This window comes from Arachis hypogaea, chromosome 4, assembly GCF_003086295.3.
Source record: "Arachis hypogaea cultivar Tifrunner chromosome 4, arahy.Tifrunner.gnm2.J5K5, whole genome shotgun sequence".
Classification (NCBI taxonomy): Eukaryota; Viridiplantae; Streptophyta; class Magnoliopsida; order Fabales; family Fabaceae; genus Arachis; species Arachis hypogaea.
In genome coordinates this window covers 118,569,529-118,589,720 of record NC_092039.1, presented here as the reverse complement: position 1 = coordinate 118,589,720, position 20,192 = coordinate 118,569,529, and the positions used below count along the sequence as shown (strand labels likewise).

Genomic DNA, 20,192 nt, shown 5'->3' with positions numbered 1-20,192 from the left:
GTTATCTGTTAACTAGTGTTAGAACTCCAACAATAATAACATATTTAAAAATAATTTTATTTTATTCATAAAATATAAATATAATCTAATTCCAATAAATTTATTTTTAATATAGGTGTAAGATTTTTTTTAAATAAATAATTTAAATATTTTTTTATGAATATAGATAATTTGTAGTCTATTTATTAATTTATATTCTTTTATTTATTTTGTTTACAGTATAAACAAATTAAAGTTGATTATATCTCATTTACATTTTGTGTTGCACATATCACGTTTGCACATGTAATACATAAAAGAAAAGGATAAACACGTATCACGTTTATACTATAAACAAAATACGTTCAACCTCAATTTGTTTACCATGTGAATGAGATATTAGATAAATTAATTCGTTTGCACTGCAAAAAAAATAAAATACGACAAATTTCGAGCAGCTATAAAAATATCTGCAACTATTTATATTTTTTACAAATATTTCACTTCTTCTTCTCCTCCGTTTTTCAATAAATTTAGTAAAAATGTCTAATGATAGTGGATATGTTGTTGTTAGTGTGTATCCCAATTGTCATATAGATATAGGCGTGGGTGATGACGAGTCCAATAAGGAGTATGTTGTCGATAGTTGTGATAGTGGTTCTTATGAGGATGATGATGAGGAAGAATTTGTACCAGAGATTTCTGTCGCTGCTTCAATTCGGTATCTTCTGCCTGTCCCGCAACTAATTCTGGAACTATCAATTGTACCTAGTCATTATCATACATTGGATTTGGACGTGATGCACGAGAAAACTCCATTTTTTAATATGAATGGGGACGATTACAACATAGACGGTGGTGTGGAATTTCACATTGGTCACACATTCAAAAATAAAGAGGCAGTCATGCAAGGTGCGAAGAATTACAACATTCGAAGAAGTGTTGAGTACTGAGTTGTGGAGTCGGATCGATCAAAATACCACATGCATTGTAGGCAATTTCCAGCAGGATGTCCTTAGAAACTATGTGTTGTCCTCCGATAGAATCTCAAATATTGGTAAGTCTTACTTTATATTGTAATTGATATTCTTATTTATCATGATTATTTTAGTTTTAAATGCCTATCGATTATATTTCAATTCTTGAGGGAAGTGTGTAACTTTCGGCAGTCCGCACACCTGTTTAGCTCCCACTATGTCTTAATACCATCGACAATTGGACAACAACTTCATTTGTAGTGTCATTCTATCTCTCATCCTCCACGAATGCAGTAATCAAGGGGTTGTCAACACAAAATTCCTGAGCTGCAATGTATCGCCAAACCCAACATCCCTCAAGTAAGGGAGAATGATGTTTGATGGTGCGAGAGTGTGGCTAACTCATCTAGGGAGTAGTATGCGAGACCTCTGTTAAAATATAAAAAATTTCAATAAAAAATCTATTTGATATAGGACATATTTGAAATCCAAAATAAAAAAAATTTAAATTTCGAAATAAAAAGATAAAATTATAATAAGCAATTATTTCACACTTCATAATCTAATTGAATTTAGAATTAAGCTAAATACCGTAAGTCCATAAATACATTAAGAATAATTAACTTTATAAATCAAACATTTAAAAAATTTATCCAACAACATTACAATAAATATTCAGTAAAACAAGTTACTTAGTATGTTTAAAATTAAAATTAAAAATATAAAAATTCAAATTAAAAAAATACAAAGCATAATAAATATTTATCAATTAAATTAAATTAAATTAATTAATTAACATTTACTAATAATATATTGCACCATCTAAAGAATACTAAATAATATGACAACTAACCTTTTTTTATGTTACTAAATAACATATACTTTAATCATATATAATAAATACCAAATCTATAAAAGTATCCTAAGTATAACTATACAACACTAGTTTAAAAAGTCGATCGCTCCAATAATATGTCATGTCGTATTTAGATGGTTGATGTCATTATCCCGTATATTTGTTTGTGCTATAATGTCTGAGTACCTCAAAAATATTAAGAGAAATGTCTAAAGAAAGGAAAAAGGAAGCTAAAGAGAGTGTGAAAGTGACATAAATCACGCAATAAACGACTTTTATATATGAACTTTTTAATTTTAATATGGATAGAGGGTTGGTGTATAATAGGGTTATGGAGATATATGGTGTTTCACCAGAGTATGAGAACTGTGCAAGACAAATCATATCGTCCAATTGGAGGTACTGCAATCGGACAGATCGAGTACAGAAACTCTTGGGTCCAGTTTGAGTACAAGCTCCACATGGCAGACGATACAGAAAATTTTGAGTCCGATTTCAGTATGTCACACAAATCGAACGGTCCGATTTGTGTCTCTCTCTCTACAATGGAATTGGACTGTCTGATTTCTTCCTACTAAAATAAAAAATTAAACACTATTACAAAAGTATATATCCCTTATTACATCATAACTCAGCATAACTCATATGCCAATCTCATATAAAAAAAATTAGCCTCCATGTATAAGGGCAAACCTTACTTATTTGGTATGAACAACTTTAAATTGGTAAATAAATTATAAATGATTTATATCTGTAAATAAAATATTTAAATTATTTATTTAAAAAAATTCGATAAGTGTCACATCGCTTGAAATAAATAGACATTTCAAAGTGTTTTTAACTCTTTTTTTTTTTGGCAATTGATTGTCAATACTCAATAGTATTTAATGAATGGTTCAGATGATATCAGAAAAAATCTAAAACAGAATATATTGTTTATTTAAAGTCAAGCAGAAATTTATTTTTATTTTTTTTTTGTAAGATTATTTCGTTACTAAAAGAGAAAAAGAAAATTTACAGAGTCCACTTGTGGAACTACGTAATTGTGAAAGTACTAGAGAGTAAAGACACGCACGCAGAGAGAGAGAGAGACAAGAGACACAAACATTGGAAAAGGTTTTTGCTTTCACTCCTCTCACCTCTGTTTCTCCTTTCATCTTTTGTAAGCTGCTTCTGCTTCTTCTTCTTGTTTTGCTTTACTTTTTCTTTTGGTTTTGTTTTTATACTCATAGCTTCTCTTTTTTATTGTTTATTGATTTTCTTTTTCTGGAGTGTTCACTATTTGGTATTTGCTAAAGATTGATTCTTTTTAAAATTTTTTGGTTGCTAACTGCAGAAATTTACAATTTTTCTTCTGGGGTGTTGTGAAAATAAAGGAAAATGGCTGATTGAGGATGAACTTGAAAGCTCATGATTCTGCAGTGTAAGTGAACTTGTTCTCGTGCTGGGTCTAACTGCAAGAACTCAACTTTTTAATTTTCTTTTGTCTATTTTTTAATGTGTTTAGAGGGAAAATATGGCGGGGTTTATGTCTGAAATTTCTCAGGTTTCAATTTATGTGTTATGCTCCAGCCAAAAAATGGAGCATTTATGAATATTCTTTTGAAATAATGAAGTGTTGATTATGGTGATTTGGTAGAGTTGAGGCTAGGATAATGCTTTCTAGAATAGTGTTTCTGTGTTTTTTCTCATGAAAAGAAAGGACCTTGTTCATTTACAAATCCATTCAATGGATTTTGCATGGCTTAATGTGTTATATGAGAGAAAATTTTCATGCTTTATGGTTAAGAGAGTATGACCATTGAAATGGGGAAAAAGAGAATCCTTTTTCTTATTGGGCCAAATATTGAATTCGGTCGAAGTTCGGCAAGTTTCTTCTGGAATTTGTGGTTGCTCTTGAAGAAGGAACTTGTCGAGAGTTGTTGAATTCTAGAGTTTCCTCATATTCATAATGTTCTATTCGTTTAACACTTTTATGCTTTTCCTTATCTGTCATTTTAGCGTATCCCTTTTAAGTTTTAACTTTGTCTTTGTACCCTTTTTTCAGTGCTCATTTTAGATTCCCAGCTTAGCCAACCATCATGCACATTGTAACCTAACTGAAATTTTGACATTAGTACTTCGAAGCATAGCATCAAGAATTGTAGAAGCTGTATTCACATAGGTATAAATGTTCGGCCGCAAAGTTTTCCTAACATACAAAAGAAAGCGACAATCATCTTCTGAAGATGCCCATAATTATTCTTTATCTGCACAAGATAAACATGACAAGCAAACTGCTGAGAAGGCAACGGAAAAGAATGAAGAGAAACGGATGGTGAGATTTTCTCAAATGAAACTTCTGAAAATCTGAATGCTTTGATTTTTACATGTAGCATTTATCTTTATTATTGTATTTATACTAAATAAGTGCATTGATATACATTTCTATGACTGTAAAATGTGAAACATATGTTTATTTATTACACTTTATTTTCTTGCCAAGCAGCGAGGTTGTTCATCATGGCTCCCGGTTCGCAAACCTGACAGCCTTAGGTCCGGAGAGCAAGGAAATTGTGATGCAACAGAAGTAATGGTTACTAGGTCTAAATCATTTTCATCAAGGCATCAATGCGAGGATACCTCAGAGACGGCAAGGGATGCTGGTGAATTACTTGCTGTACACGCAGAAAAGGCTTCAAAGAATGCTTCTGGTCCTCTTGGAGATTCCTGTGCCACTGAAATCTCTAAGAATGAATTTAGCAATTGTCCAAATATACAATGCACTTCCCCTTCAGTTAAATTGGATGCCGGGAATGGTTTGAATTTAGTTGGCTCAGAGGCATGCATTACAAGGGAATGCAGCTCTCCAAAAGGCAATGAATCTTCTGTATTGAATAAGTCAATAGAAGAATTTACTGATTCACAGTTAAAAGATGGTTTCATTAACCCATCTCGACGTAAGGTTATAAAGACTAAGTTGGGCACCCCATTAATTACCTTCAATCGATGCCATAAAAGAAAAAGAGATTCAGATGCAACTGATGGACAAAGCGAATTATTGCACGGGAAGGAAAATATATCAGCACTAGCCAAGTGGAGCATGCTTGTTGATGTTAATGCCAGTGCTAGTTCTACCAATGAATCATCTTGTGAGGAATGTCCTGTAGATAAAGTACCAGACCTTAATCAATCAGTGGATCATTTGGAAAGAGGGAAGCTGTTGAATCAAATCCAAAATGAAGCATCCTCTAAAAGCTGCTCTACGGTTTTTCTGGCTGACCTTAATCAATCAGTTGAGCTTTCAGAAAGAGGGGTGCTTAATCAAGCTAGAGAAAAAGTATGGCTTTCTGGTGATTTTCTTAAACTTTTGATTTGTTAATATAAAAATCTTAATGCTGTGGACTTGCAAATTTTATGATAGCCAACTGTTTTAGGAGGATTCTAGTTCATAGAACCTACAAGCTTGTTTTGTAGTAATTTTCGAACTATTATCTAAGAATTCCTTTTTCCCCTTAGCTGATTTATGTATTAACTGATCAATGCAACGAAGCATGGGGATGATAGGATGTTATCTAAAGTTTTACACACATTATTACTTTGAAAATGAGGTTTAAGCTGTTGTGTTAACAAGTTCTTTGGCTACTTTATATTATTGGGGAGCATGTAGTTCTAGTGTCGAATGTTGTCAAAGGAAACATTAGTTAAGTATTTTTTATCGTTGGGTTTGTGTTCTATATATAATTTCTATCTTTGAATTTTAACTACAATGATCCTGTAATTCGATCCAAATTAATAATTCTTTATCACTCTTCAATATAGTATTCCAAATCCTCATCTAAAACTTTTCATGCTTTCGAAGGGATGTAGTAATGTAGTGGCAAGGAAATCAGTCAAAATGGTAGATAGCTCTGAGGACATCAGAGTTACACACTAGGCAGATTGAAGAGATCTCTAAAATATTAGGCAACGAAGCTGACAATCTTGAATATGAAATCTGCTCAACTGTTGAATCAATGACGAGTTCATGACAATTTGTGTTTTGCTTGTCTATCGGTAAAACAGTTAATTATATAGGCCTGATATGAATCACACTAGTTTTTTATTTTATGACAGGCAGAAAATGCACCCCATCCGGACACTTCGGGAGTTGTTTCCGCAACATGGTATATTTCCATACAAGTCAATGCAGCCCACATTTTTCCATTATGAAATCCATTAGAAAAACATTAGTTGTGGCAGATAAAAAAATAGAATATTAATGTGTTCATTGTAACAGTGTGACACATTTTGGGGAGCAACTGCATCATGGCGAGGACATAGACAAAACCGGTACCATTGCAATAGAACCAGGCCAGAGTTGCCTAATTCAAAAGGATGCTGAACATATGCATAAGGATTGTGAAGGAGTTTCTATCAATGTTGATTCTAGTGATCCCTGCCCAACCACAACTGCTGATCAGGAACTAGAGTCCGAGCCATCTGTAAGAGAGGCCATGCGAAATGGTACATGTGATGATGCGGAAAAAACCGGAGGACTCCGTGAATTTGACCTGCTTGTTGACTCTTCAGGTACATTTTCTCAGTTAGTGCTAAACATGTAGTTATTGATGATCAACATTTGTCAGGAAAAAAAAGCTTAACCTGCATTTCTTTCAATTTGCCTAGAAGAGCTCACATAGCATATTTTATGCGATACAGACGAGAACATAGTTGATTTAAACTTGGGTGTTGGCAAACATCCTGTAAATTTGAAGATGACAACTCCTGCAGACAAATTGGCCTCTATAAGCAGTAGTTCTGCCACTGTGGAAGATCAAATTTCTCCATTGGAATTGTTAAATGTCAAAGATACACAGGTAGAAATAAATGCCTTTGCTTCTCTATGAATGTAAATAAGATTGAGTTTACACAAAAGTAATTGTATGTTGTTTCATTCAAATGATAGTGTTGCCATTGATTGATATTTATTATGGGTTCAGGCACAAGTTAATGTTGCTAGTAATAGAAAGTTTTAAATAGTTTACTTTAATAAATGCACAACAAATGCATTGAGAATTTAAATTTTGCATTGTTTTCTATAAAAGCTTTCTTAATTGATAATTTTATCATGTGCCCTTAGGGCATATGTTAGTTAAACCATAAACTTAGTTCTTGTTTTCTTGAATATACAGATGATTCCAGAAGGAACATCCAGTGATGTTTGCTCAATCATTGCTCAACCTCAGTCAACTGGTAGCATGATGTCTAGCAAAAGAATGAATGTTCAACAAAGTAAAATTATTCGATCGGAACCTGTGCCAACAGTTTCACTTTCTTTGGGTTTGTCTTTACCTGTTGAGCCTAACATTGGAGGTTGTGATTCCATTACTTGCTTGTCACTATTGCCTTTGCCAAATTCATCGAGTGAAACCAAAGGTTCTGTACAAGACATGTTATCTGAATATTCAGCAAGCCGAAAACCGTGGCATCGCCGACACAAAATGATGCTTGAGAGCATTGTAAGCAGAGCAAGATCTTTGAATGAAAGGGGCATTTTTCAAGATAACTTGATGCCACACCCAACCATGTGGTCTGAAGAGGAGCTGGATTATCTCTGGATTGGTGTGAGGAGACATGGTAAGGGGAATTGGGACGCCATGCTAAGGGATCCAAGACTGAGGTTTTCGCCGTTAAGGTTAGCAAAGGACCTTGCTGATCGTTGGGAGGATGAACAATTAAAAGTTTTGAATGATGTTGCTTTTCCACAGTTCATGTATCCAAAAGCCGCATCATTGGAAGGAAACTTCTGCTTAGATCCTAAAGCAAGTTTTTGGAGAGAAAGTGCAATAGACAATACTAAGCTTTCGCCGGAAGATATGTTTTCTTACAGGGACAGTAATACCCTAAAGAAATCCCGTGCTCGGTTAAATTCTCATGGTAACACCACCGGACGGAATCATAGGCCGGGCTTTCATTCTAGGAAGGCCTCTTACAACAAAAGTGCAGATAATTATGAATGGGGATCTTTTCCTGGGAGCTTGAGTCTTCCCAGAGAAAATTCTTATTCAAATGATTTTCCCTTTAACTTTTCCACAGGAAACAGTAATTTGCCTCACTGGCTGAGAGAAGCAATTTTCGCTCCTCCTTTAAAGTCAGTTGAGCCGAACCTGGCTCCGGCCACAGCCGTTTCTTTGAGTTCTCATCCGGAGCATGGCTTGGATGCCGGGAAGTCTAGCTTTGTGCCTCAAAATAGGTTGAGTGGTTTGGGAACAACTGAGCCACAAATGTCAAATCAAAATGGTTCTTCTCACTGTGCAACCTATTCAAGAAGAAGATTTGGGATGATGAAAGTGAATAAGCCATTGGAGCAACATGTCAAGAAATCAGATGCCTTAATCATTATTGATAGTGACACATCTTCTGAAGAGACCATATCTGATGATAACCGTTCCAGCTTATAACAAACACCAATAAATAAGTGTTTGATGTGGATAACCTTGTTTAATTTATGCTGTTAGCTGTAGAAAAAGGTTGTAGAGGAATGTTCCATATTGTAGATCAGTAATTTGTAAAAATGTAGGGGATCATGTGGACCTTATGCTAAGTGAATGTTGTTTTTCTAATTTTAATTGAAATTCTCAGGGCTTCCTAAGCTTCAAATGCTTAAAATTTACCAATGAGAGGAAAAGAGAATGGAAACTGCTTCATAGCCAGAAAATTTATCAGAATATACTTTCTAGAATTATGTACCAAATGTGATAGGAGCAGTTCTAATATTTTAACAACATATGTGATAAGCCGAGTCTCTAGCCTTGCTAAAAAAATTTGAAAAAAAATTCTGTCATAACCAAATATATATACAACAATTGAAGGGTTTCCTCTATAATTTTGCCAACATTTTCATGAACAAATATCTGGGGTGTCAATCAGGCATCTTAGAAGGATGTGGACTCCATTTGTAGGGATACCAAAATGCTTTCCTCTCCAGATTCTTGAATTGGTCCCCTGGTGGTGTGGCTAGGTGATCCACCATCTTCAGGCGAGATGTGGTCAAGGTCGATAAGTACGGAACTCTTTGCTGTTCTCAATGCTTCTAGTTCTGCTGAAACTTCTTTCATGGTTGGTCTTTTCTTCCCACTGAGTCTCAAGCATCTCATTGCAAGATTTGCAATGGCAAGAATGTGATCTTCCCTTGCTTCCTTGAGCACTTTGGCATCCAGAATTTCAGAAAGCTGGTTCTCCTTCATCAGAGAAATGAATTCTGCTATCAGATGCTGACCCTCATCTTGTAACAATGAAAGTGGTTTCCTCCCAGTTATGAGCTCAACAAGCACAACTCCGAAACTATACACATCACTTCTATCTGTATATTGATTGGACTGAAAATACTCAGGATCTATGTACCCAAAAGTTCCTCTTACTGCAGTTGTCAAGTGAGTATTATCCAATGGAAGTGATTTAGATGTTCCAAAATCAGAAACTTTAGCACTGTAGTTGCTGTCTAGGAGTATGTTTGAAGGTTTGATGTCTCTATGGAAGATAGGAACAGAAGCTGCAGAATGCATATAGGCCACTGCTCCAGCTACCTCACAAGCAATTTGAAGGCGGCCATCCCATGAAAGCGATGATGACTCGTCCTCTTTCACATGAATATGGTCAGAAAGTGTTCCATTTGGAATAAATTCATAGACAAGTAATGGTGCTTCTGTCTCAAGACAACACCCCAAGAGTTTAACAATGTTCCTGTGGTTAATCTGTGATAGAATCACAACTTCATTGACAAAAGTCTGTATCTGGTTCCTTTCCATCTCTTTTGATCTCTTAACGGCGACTATGGTTCCGTCCGGTAACATTCCTTTGTAGACCGTGCCAAAGCCACCTTGACCAAGGAACCTACTCTGGTTGTAGTTATCTGTTGCTCTCTTCAGCTCCTCCTCGGTAAAAAGCTTTGTCCTTTGTCCATTTGTATAAGATGAGACCTTCTCTTGTAGCAAGTAGCCACCATTTTGCTTGAACAGCTTTTCTTTATGAAGTTTTTCTCTCTTTTTCTGTATGCATTGGTACAGCTTATAACCAAGAAGAAACAAACAGAGAAAGCCAGCACCAATGCCAACACCTGCAAATACATGCAAATTTTAGGAGGATATATCATAATTGCTAAACTTAGATATGGCAAATAATATAAACTAAGCCTTTTCTCCTTAATAGTATCAGCTATAGCCTACATGCTATATAGGCCTAAAGCCATGCTAACATAGCTATATTCAATTGCTGTGAGGGTCAAGACATATACATATATATACCTAGTGCTGCAACCAATTTAGCAGGAAATTTTTGACCATCTGATTCTTCACAGTTGAGTCCCATGAGGCTTGAATTTGTGACATCTCCCTGAGAACATGTACAATAGAAACTCTCTGGATCATCTTTGCAGCTCTTACCCCTCAATGGAATCAAAATCGGAGTCCTCGCCATAAGGCTCAAGCTTCTGTTTCCATTTGATGTCTGGTTCAGCTCATTGGCATCAAGAATACTTTGTTCATCAACACCATAAGTCTCTCCTATTGACTTGATTGTGTCGCCTTCGCCAAGCGAGTAAACGAGCAATGATGTCACGCCTTTTGCTGTTTGGTTTGCAGTTGGACAAGCACATAGCATGGGAACTGTGAGCTGAGCACCAATGGCAATGTTGACAGAAGCATAGTAGTTCTGTCCCATCAAAGCCTGGCATGTTGTGAGGCCTTGGTAAGTAGTGTTCACTAACATGAAATATGTGTCATCCTTATTGACTGTGTAAAAAGCATTGTGTTGATAAATATTTCCAGAACAGGAGCAAGACACAGGAACAATTATTGATTTGTTGGTAGGAATTTTTTTATTACTTGAAATTTTGTTGATGGAGGATACTGTGGATTCTTCAGAAGCAAGAAGATTTGAAATGGTTTGAGGGGTGTTATAGGGAGGTTTGGACCTGTAAACTAAGAAGGAAGTGCATGATTTTTTAGGACTATTGCAGAGGTACCCTTTTGGTGTGGAAGGGTTGCTGGAGCAGTCAAAGACAGTTTCATTGAGGAATTGTTGTTGGCAATGGAGATATTGAGGAAATAGAGATAAGAGAATGAAGATTGTGAAAATAATGTTGAGGTATTGAAGCTCCATGATCCTCTTTGATCTTCTATGGAGAAGACAAGAACATAGATGAGTTGCACTTTGTTCTTTTTTATGTTACCAATAGTAGATACTAGATACTTTAATAAGTTTTATCAAAAAGAATTCAAAGCTACCATGTCAAATTGAAAAGAGTAACTATTTGGACTTGTAATGTCTGACAGCAACAGCACTGCTGTTTGGAATAAGTTTGTAAGCATTAAGGCAGGGTTGTTTTAGTATTTTCTTATCCTTCTTTACACTTGCCTAAGCAACATGACTAGAAAATATTGACTATTTGATAATTCAAAGTTGGAGGCTTGGAAGATATTTGACTCATATAAATTTGGAACAAGTATACCAATAATAATAACCTTCAGAGTGAGTTACTTTGAGTAAAAGAATTTTCCTCTTGTTTTAAGAGCTCAACATTTCCAATATGAATTTTCTTTTTGTTTGAAGTGTTAGCGTTCAATCAATCCTTGTGGTTGAATATTCAGAATTCATCATGTGAAGTCAAATGGTCAAACAAGATGAATGGTAATTCATGGTCTCAGGGGCATGCATATGAAAAACAGTGACCAAAAATTGAAACACAAATCATAACAAACATAGAATCAGTTTTTAATGTAACATCTTAGAAGGATGAGGACTCCATTTGTAATTGTAATGACAGCAAAATGCTCTCCTCTGCATATTCTTGTACTAAACTATTGTTGTGTTTATGCGATAATTTTTCATCATTGTTTGTTGATTCATCATGATGATGATCATGGTTATCAACCAACATGGAACTTTGTACCTTCCTCAATGATTCCAACTCAGCTGAAACCTCTTTCATTGTTGGCCTTTTTTTCCCATTTAGCCTCAAACACCTCATTGCAAGATTTGAAATTGCAATAATCTCATCATTCTTAGCTTCCTTCAATACCTTGGGATCCAAGATATCACAAACTTTGTTCTCCTTCATCACAGAAATGAATTCAGCAATCAAATTCTGACCCTCATCTTCTTCTATAAACGAAATCGGCTTCTTCCCAGTTATGATTTCGACAAGCACAACTCCAAAACTATATACGTCACTCTTATCCGAAAATTGACTAGATTGGAAATATTCAGGGTCGATGTATCCGAAAGTTCCTCCTATTTGTGTTGTCAAGTGAGTCTTGTCTTGTGGCAATGATCTTGATGTTCCAAAATCAGACACTTTTGCACTATAGTTACTATCTAAGAGTATGTTAGTAGGTTTGATATCTCTATGGAAGATGGGAATTGAAGCTGAAGAATGCATATAGGCCACTGCTCCAGCTACCTCGCATGCAATTCGAAGCCGGCTATCCCATGAAAGTGGTGAAGATGATTCATGGGGTTTGCTATGAATATGTTGTGCAAGTGTTCCATTTGGAATGAACTCATAGACTAGTAATGGTGCTTCTGTCTCAAGACAGCACCCCAAGAGCTTCACAATGTTCCTGTTATTAGAGATATCAGTGAATATAGAAGAAAATAGTTAGTTATTTACTTGATTGTGATATTTGAGCTTCAATACCTGTGATTAATCTGTGATAAAATGACAACTTCATTGACGAAAGTCTCAATCTGGTTCCTCTCAATCTCCTTAGATCTCTTAACAGCTACTATGGTTCCATCTGGTAGCATTCCTTTGTAGACTTTTCCATATCCACCTTGACCAAGAAACCTGCTCCAGTTGTAGTTATCTGTTGCTCTTTGAAGCTCCTCAGCTGTGAAAAGCTTTATTATTACCTTTTGTGATCCATTTTCATGTGATGATGACACTTTCTCTTGTAACAAGTAGCCACCATTCTGTTTGAATAGCTTTTCTTTGCGAATCCTTTCTCTCTTTTTCTGTATGTATTGGTATAGTTTATAACCCAAGAGAAAGAAACAAAGAAAACCTACACCAATGCCAACACCTGCAAAAATCAAACAATGCTAGTCTTATATGTTGCGCCTACTCCCGGCTAAACTGGGCGTCATATGTTCACGAAGTGTATCGTATGACTGAGGTGTTCAACGTTTACAAGCAGGGGTTTCTCCCACCTATTCCTGAAGGCCTATGGCCTCCATATGCTGGCCCAACCATCATTCCTGACCCTAATCTGCGGCGTGCAAAGGAAGGTCGTCCAAAGGCAACCAGGATCCGTGGAAGCATGGATCAGTCTCAAGAGAATCAGCCGAAACGTTGTGGGCTATGCCGTCAGCCTGGGCATACGCGAAGGAACTGTCACCAGCGAACACATAGTGGTGGAGGGGATGCGTAGATCTCATGTCGTGTAACCCCCTTCTATGCTGTCTCATTTGTTTCATGGTCTAAATAATGTTAGTAATGCATCGTTGGTTAAGTATGTCACCGTCAACATGTTTCATCAACAACAAAATCTCAGTATAATAAACTCCTGTTATTTTATCAGTTTCATTAAACCACTTTAGACATCTTTCATAATGTGCATTATAATATAAACCATAGAGGAACACATCAAATATTCTGAAGCAGGTTAAACTACATGGTCAAAAGATAAATAATATTTAACAATAAGTCTGAAATCCATAAACACTAACTAGCATGCCCAATACATAAACTAATTAGCATGTTCAATACATAAAGTAACTAGCATGATCAATACATAAATAAACAAAGAAAGTACTGGACAGGAACATATAACATAACTAATCAGAATCTTCAATGGTGTCACTGTCATCATCGTCGAACTGGCCAAGCAAGTGCCCTCCGGTGCCACACAAAGGAGGACGTCTAACCCGCCTAGGTCTGTGATCTGCCGCTGGTGTTGTGGGGTGTGCGGGAGCCGCGCTGAAAGCGGAGGCAGGTGTCCCTCCTAAAGCAAACCATGGGTCGGACGGCGAAACTGCTGGCTCGTTCAGGTCAACTGCCAACTGAGCCTTAACATCGTCACTGCGTGGCTGCTGAGCACTAAACTGGGCATGCTCCTCAGGCATCTATGGCCTATAATAGGTCTGATCATCATCCCTAAGCATGTCAGCTATGTCTCTGTAAAACTCGGACTCAGTAACAGGATCAGCAATGTCCACCCCAACAGCCGCGGTCGTAAACTCGGCAAAACCATATGGGCTCACGTTCCCAAACAACTGTGAGCTAGAACCCACGTCGAACGTCGGCTGATCCATAGCTGATGCTTATCCAACTACATCCTCAGCGGCCACGTGACCAGTGCCGCCCCCCTGCTCGGATGGTCCTCCATCAGGCGCACCTCGACGGTCAGGCCGCGCAGGTGGCCGTCTGCCTCTACGTCGAGGAACACGGTAGTCCACTGGATCTCCAGCCTCAGCTCCAGGAACGTCCTGCTCCAATCGGTCGGCAAACTCCCTCCACTCGCGATCGGTGGTCCGGGTCCCAATACGGCGACGCCGATCGACTCGTCTGTTATCTGGTCTGTCATAAACATGCACTCTAGGAGGTGCCTGGGACGACCCTCTGTGACGCGCCTCCTCAGTCAACACAATCGGCCTCGGATCCTGAAATGCTACATCTGGGGATAGGAACCTGTGCGCCACACGGCACCACCACTCTAGGTAATCTGCTGATGGACCAGGGTCGAGGACTCGATCGACCCATATGACTGACTGATGCCGGTTCTCCCAAAGCTGGTGCCACTCCTGATAATATGTAGGAAACCACCGGTCCCCACCCCTACCATCCTTCGCATGTAGCCAATCTATGTTCAGAGCTACATCTGGGAGATGCTGAACACCACCGAACTGGGGTAGAACCCTATCCACCTGATGCCACTCGATCGCAGCAAAATATATCAGGCTAGTGACGGCCGTCCATAGTCGTCGGTGCTCATCAGCTAGTATCTCCGGATGAATAACAGCAGCAACATCAGCAGAAGAATAAGGCTCCCACACAAACTGCATAGAAACAGTAAGACGTTCATGAGGCAGTGGCATGTAAGAAAAACTAGTACGACTATCAGTAATAAATAAATCACTCACATCGTGGACACGCAAACGATCAAGTGCAAGGCGTGCGGAAACTAATCTCTGTGCCCCTGCATCGTTCCTCGGAACAAACTCGGCCCACCTACAATTTAAATTGAAATGATGTCAAAACAAACCATAACACATGCATTTTTTACAATTTATGAACGCATATTTTTAAACCATACCTAGAAGCAAGCGAAAAACCGAACCGGTCAAAACCAGTGGGCCTCAGACTGGGAAACCTCCAGAAAATCCAAGACTGTAGTAGGTGTAGCGGCCCAGCCAAGTTAACGACGTTTCTGTTTGTACCACGACAAAGACACCTATACAACCAGGCTAGTGCAGCGGAGCCCCAGCTATATCTGCCCAAGTCATCCAATGATGCCAAATAAGGCAACCAGCGAAGGTGTACCCTGTTTGCATTCTTGTCCGCAAACAGCTGAGACGACAACAGCATCAGGATATAAGCGCGTGCATATACACGCACGGTCTCATCAGTAGCATCTGCAGGGAGAACTCGGAACCTCTCGTGGAACCAGGTGTAGCACACTGTCATCTGCTTCACTTTACTCTGTGGAGGTAACTCCCCGAACAACTCCCGGAACCACACCCATGCTGGTCTACCGTGTTCCATCAGATTCTCAAACTCAGTCAAGCACCCACTAACGGGTGCACCATCAATCGGCAAACCCAGCTGATACGCAACATCCTGTAAAGTAATGGTGCACTCACCAAACGGCATATGGAACGTGTGGGTCTCCGGACGCCACCGCTCAATAAATGCGCTAAGCAGAGACTCATCAACCCAGAACCACTGACTGTTTAGCCTAGCAAGATGATACAAGCCCGCAGTCTCCAGATACGGTATAATCCGGTCATGTAAGGACATATTCTGCTGCCGCCTAACGGCTGTAATAACCCTACTAGGCTGCAAAACGTCGGTAATAAAATTCCTTAACATACAACCATTACAAACAACAACAAACATAATTTTCGTAGAAATTATTAGACTGCTCACATTAAATTCATGGATTCTGTTATCGTGTATTAAATACTGAAGCTAAGAAAACTGTGCACTCACTACAACAAATTAACAATATAAATACAGAAAAAAAATCTTTCAATAAAATATTAATATTTATAATAAAATATTGTGCAAAAATACTATTAACCATACTAAGAAGATAAATAAGCATAATAAAATATGCATTACTAACAATACCGATAATAACATTAATATTTATGTAAATAATATTAATCAGAATCACAAAACAAATAAACGTAATAAAATAAAAATATTTACTAGCAATATTCCTACTAACATATCAATTGCTATATTAGAATTAAATTTAATTACAATAATAATAACAATAACAGTAACTAACCTCTTCGTCGATATATCCTGCCACGTGAGCGATGCCATTTAGTCGGTACAATCGATCCTCATCCTCCATTGGCCCCACCACCCACTTCTCCTTCGTTGCCTCCAAACCTTTTCCCAAATTCTCTCTACAACAAGCAACCCACTTTCTTCCTTATGTTCCTAATGAATCCGTCCCTACCTTCAGCGGATTACTTATATATGTAGACACACGTAAACCGCGGTGGGTTACCGGGTTTTACGTTCAACATTGTTTCCTCATAAACCGTGGTGACTCCCCACGGTTTATGCACGCCGATTTGCCTTCGTAAACCGTGGTGACCTACCACGGTTTACATGTAAATCCATTTGCTCCTAATCCGTGGTGACCTCCCACGGTTTATGCATGTTTAGAAACCGTGGTGGGTTGCCACGGTTTACATATAAATCCGATTTTGCACATAAACGTAACAACAAACAGATTTGCACATTTAGGTAAACAACTCTCCCATTTTATTTATTTAAGTAAATTGCCCTAAAAATAATTTGAAACGGTAAATACTCAAATTTTGAAAAAAAAAACTATAAATTAAAGTTGAGTGCAGTGAAGTGCCAACTTAATTTTTATACATTTTTTAGAATTGACAACACAACTCTTTAGGATAAAAACAATTCATTTTAGTCTCCTATTTTTGTGATACAATACCGTCTCTGATCTATAGGTGTTTTTTTCATCAACTTTAAATAAAAAACACTGACGTGTCAGGTTTAGAAATGAATAGAAATTTATTTTTTTTAAATTCAAATTGATTAAAGATTTATTTGTCTTTATTCTTTAAATAGTATTTTTTATAAATTATTTTTTATTTACTATATTAATATTTTCTTTAATAAATTATTGAATATATAGTATAATAAATATAAATTAATTTATAAAGTATTTAAATTTTAAAAATATTATTTATTATAAAATTTAATAAATAACTTTTAAATATATAAATAATAAATATTAAAATATGATTAATACATTAATAATAATAATTCTATGCTAAACTATTAGTTTTATCATTTAAATAATTTTTATAATAAAATAAAAAATCAGATTGTTATTATGAGAAATGGATAAAATGGGGTTGGTAATTCCCACATTAAAGTATTAAACCTTAGACAGTTCATGTGTGACCGACTGAGGGCAGAGGCTATTACTCTTTGGCAACGGATTCTGCCGTTAACTACTCTTTCTCTCTACACCAACAAATTTAATGCATTCTACCTTCCCTCATTTAAAGCTTTTGATTTCAATCTCATTGAGCCTCTCCCCGTAAACCTTACTATTAAATGCACCACTCTCTCCCCCCTTCCCCCCCTCTTAAAATATCCCCACACGCTCTCTCTCTTTCTCTCTCACTCTTCTCTCTCTCTCTCTCTCTCTCTCTCTTCACAAATGGATTCACCAAAGAATCACAACAACGCTTTCTCCTTCTTCTTCTCCCTCTCCTCATACCCATGTCCATGTCTTCAACCTCATCATTCCTCAACCACCTTGGCCTTGGCTACTCCATAGCCATAGCCCTTGCTTTCCTCGTTCTCCTCTCCACCCTCATCTTATCTTCTTACCTCTGCTGTAACCGCAACCGTCGCAATAATATTAACAACCCCACCACCACCCACCGTGACGGCGTCGTTCTCCCACGAATAATCTTCGTCGCAGAAGGCGATGATGACGAAGACGGAGACGAAGAGCGCGGCGCGGTGGGGTTGGAACAAAACGTGATAAACTCGTATCCGAGGTTTCAATTCAGCAGGGACAGCAGTAACATCGGACAGAACACCACGTGTTCCATATGTCTGTGTGAGTACAAGGATTCGGAGATGCTGAGGATGATGCCGGAGTGCAGGCACTATTTCCACGTCTGCTGCCTTGACTCTTGGCTTAGGCTTAATGGCTCCTGCCCCGTTTGCCGGAACTCGCCGCTTCCGACGCCGGTTCCCACGCCGCTGTCGACGCCGCTGCAGGAGGTGGTGCCGCTGTCTCAGTATGCTGCTGATAGGAGGAGGAGGTGATGCCTCTTTTTCAAGGGAGAGGGGAGGGGTAATTTGGGTATTTTATTCACTAATTTTAGAAGGAAAAAACATGGGGATCTGATTTTTCTTTTTAATTCTTATTTTGGGGTTATTGGGGTGTTGAAAAGGTTATAAAGGAAGGATTTTTAGTTTTTCGGGTTTGATGTAAGTGGGAATTAGGGAATAGAGAAGTAGTAGAATGCTTAGTGCTAGTTGTTGGACTAATGGAAATTTCATAGGAGTTTTTATTTTTTTCAAGTAGAATTTAACGTATCATAGCATAAAGTTAAATAGTTTGATTCTTGCTTTATGAATTAGAGTTTTTTTGTGTTTACAATTCAAAGGTGCTGGAAAATGATTTTATCTTTACGAAATTCAGATTTGAAAATAGAATTTGATATTTGAGCAATTGTTCTGTGAATATGAAACCTAACTTTTTATGTCTTTGTTTATTTTTTAACAAGATTTTTGTTTTTTTTTTTTCCCAACATTTTTTTATGGGATTGTAATATTGAAGATTTGAATCCCATTAGTGAAGTTGAATGTTAAGTTTCCTTATCTATTTTGTACCTGTCATTAACCTTAGTGTAGATGTACCTAAATAAGATGTTAGATTTGAAACCTATGAAGGGTTTTTCTTTCTCTTTGTCCATATTATTGTACTAGTAGATTATGGTGAACATATTTATAGTATTGGTGCCATGTTTTTAGTGTTGGTGCATACTGCCATGTTTCTTTGCTCAATGTATTTTTGGCGGTTTGGACACTCCCTTCTTCCAGTTCAATGTTGGCTTTCTGAGGATTGACTTATTTTGGTTGAATTTCAATCCTTTTTTATTTTCTTTTAATTTTTCTTTTGCATTTTATTGGTTCAGATCTCCTTTTATGGCAATAATATAAACATACTACCTTTTTACTGGTTAGAAAAGAAGAAAAAATATTGAGAAATTCTTAGGGGTATATAACTTTTAATATTTTTACTTTTTAGCAATTATTTGTGACAATTATTTGGTCAATATAAACATGAAATTGTCTTTAATAAATAATTTTTATTAATTTATGTGTATAAATTTTAAAAATATAAATATAAATTATATATTTTTTGTATATAAAATATTTGTAAATATAAATATAAATTATTTTTGATCAAATATTAAATAAAAAAAATAATATTTACTAATTATATGGGATTGTTTAAAAATATTATGTCTGATCGTCATTATTTTTTGGTTGAAATATTTAGTGTATATCCCTGGCCCAACTCCAAAATTATAATACCCTTTTATGAACTTTATTCTTTGGCTCCACTTCATTTCAGAATAATATACAGCTTACTTTTTTAGCTTCTCTTTCCATGGATTCATTTATTTGTCGTCATATGTAGATAGTTTCGACATGGGATCCACTAATTCTTGATCCTGTTTAATTTTCTCTCCACATTTTTCTTTTTTATATTGTACCTTCCAACTTCCAAGCACGGTTTAAAAAACAGCTACAAAAGTGTCTTTTAATCTTATCAAATAATTAAAAGAATTAATGTCAATTTAGATACTTGACAAAAATAATGTACAATATTACTAATATATGGTTTATACTTCATTCAGAGATCAATTGAAGTGGTCAAGATATTCTTTTCTAGGTACTAGTGGTCAATGATATTTTACGCTTTGCTTCATCTACAATTAATGCTTTCTCCACCTAGAAGTCAAAAGATTGTGTTTAATATGTGGTGTGGCGATAATTAACAACGGGCACTCTACTGTACAGATTGGAGTGGTATAGAGAAATAATATAATTTTTTTTATAGTTAATTTTTATTATTTTATTATTATTCAAAATGTAAATTCTACTTTTATCAATTTTTCTT

At 36.6% G+C, this 20,192-nt stretch overlaps 3 protein-coding genes across 4 annotated transcripts; 2 read left to right on the top strand and 1 right to left on the bottom strand.

Annotated features, from left to right (window-relative positions):
* Nucleotides 1-2,825: 2,825 nt before the first annotated feature.
* Nucleotides 2,826-8,425, top strand: LOC112797537 (uncharacterized). 2 transcript variants are annotated; one of them, XM_025840525.3, is made up of 8 exons: nt 2,826-2,928; nt 3,149-3,235; nt 3,860-4,129; nt 4,301-5,131; nt 5,908-5,957; nt 6,071-6,363; nt 6,493-6,650; nt 6,966-8,425. In XM_025840525.3, the coding sequence occupies exons 3-8, from the start codon at nt 3,983-3,985 to the stop codon at nt 8,232-8,234; spliced, it is 2,748 nt and encodes a 915-aa protein (XP_025696310.1). In that variant the 5' UTR covers nt 2,826-2,928; nt 3,149-3,235; nt 3,860-3,982; the 3' UTR covers nt 8,235-8,425. The 2 variants fall into 2 exon arrangements, with proteins under 2 accessions (XP_025696310.1, XP_025696309.1); XM_025840524.3 differs by having other exon boundaries at nt 2,836-2,974.
* A 172-nt stretch (nt 8,426-8,597) lies between these two features.
* Nucleotides 8,598-12,683, bottom strand: LOC112795295 (lysM domain receptor-like kinase 4). Its single transcript, XM_029297987.2, has 4 exons — nt 12,470-12,683; nt 11,570-12,392; nt 10,077-10,992; nt 8,598-9,889 (listed from the first exon to the last, which is right to left on the bottom strand). The coding sequence occupies exons 1-4, from the start codon at nt 12,577-12,579 to the stop codon at nt 8,709-8,711; spliced, it is 3,030 nt and encodes a 1,009-aa protein (XP_029153820.2). The 5' UTR covers nt 12,580-12,683; the 3' UTR covers nt 8,598-8,708.
* A 4,794-nt stretch (nt 12,684-17,477) lies between these two features.
* LOC112797536 (RING-H2 finger protein ATL67) lies at nt 17,478-18,734 on the top strand. Its single transcript, XM_025840523.3, has one exon. The coding sequence runs from the start codon at nt 17,600-17,602 to the stop codon at nt 18,323-18,325; it is 726 nt and encodes a 241-aa protein (XP_025696308.1). The 5' UTR covers nt 17,478-17,599; the 3' UTR covers nt 18,326-18,734.
* The last annotated feature ends 1,458 nt before the right edge of the window (nt 18,735-20,192 follow it).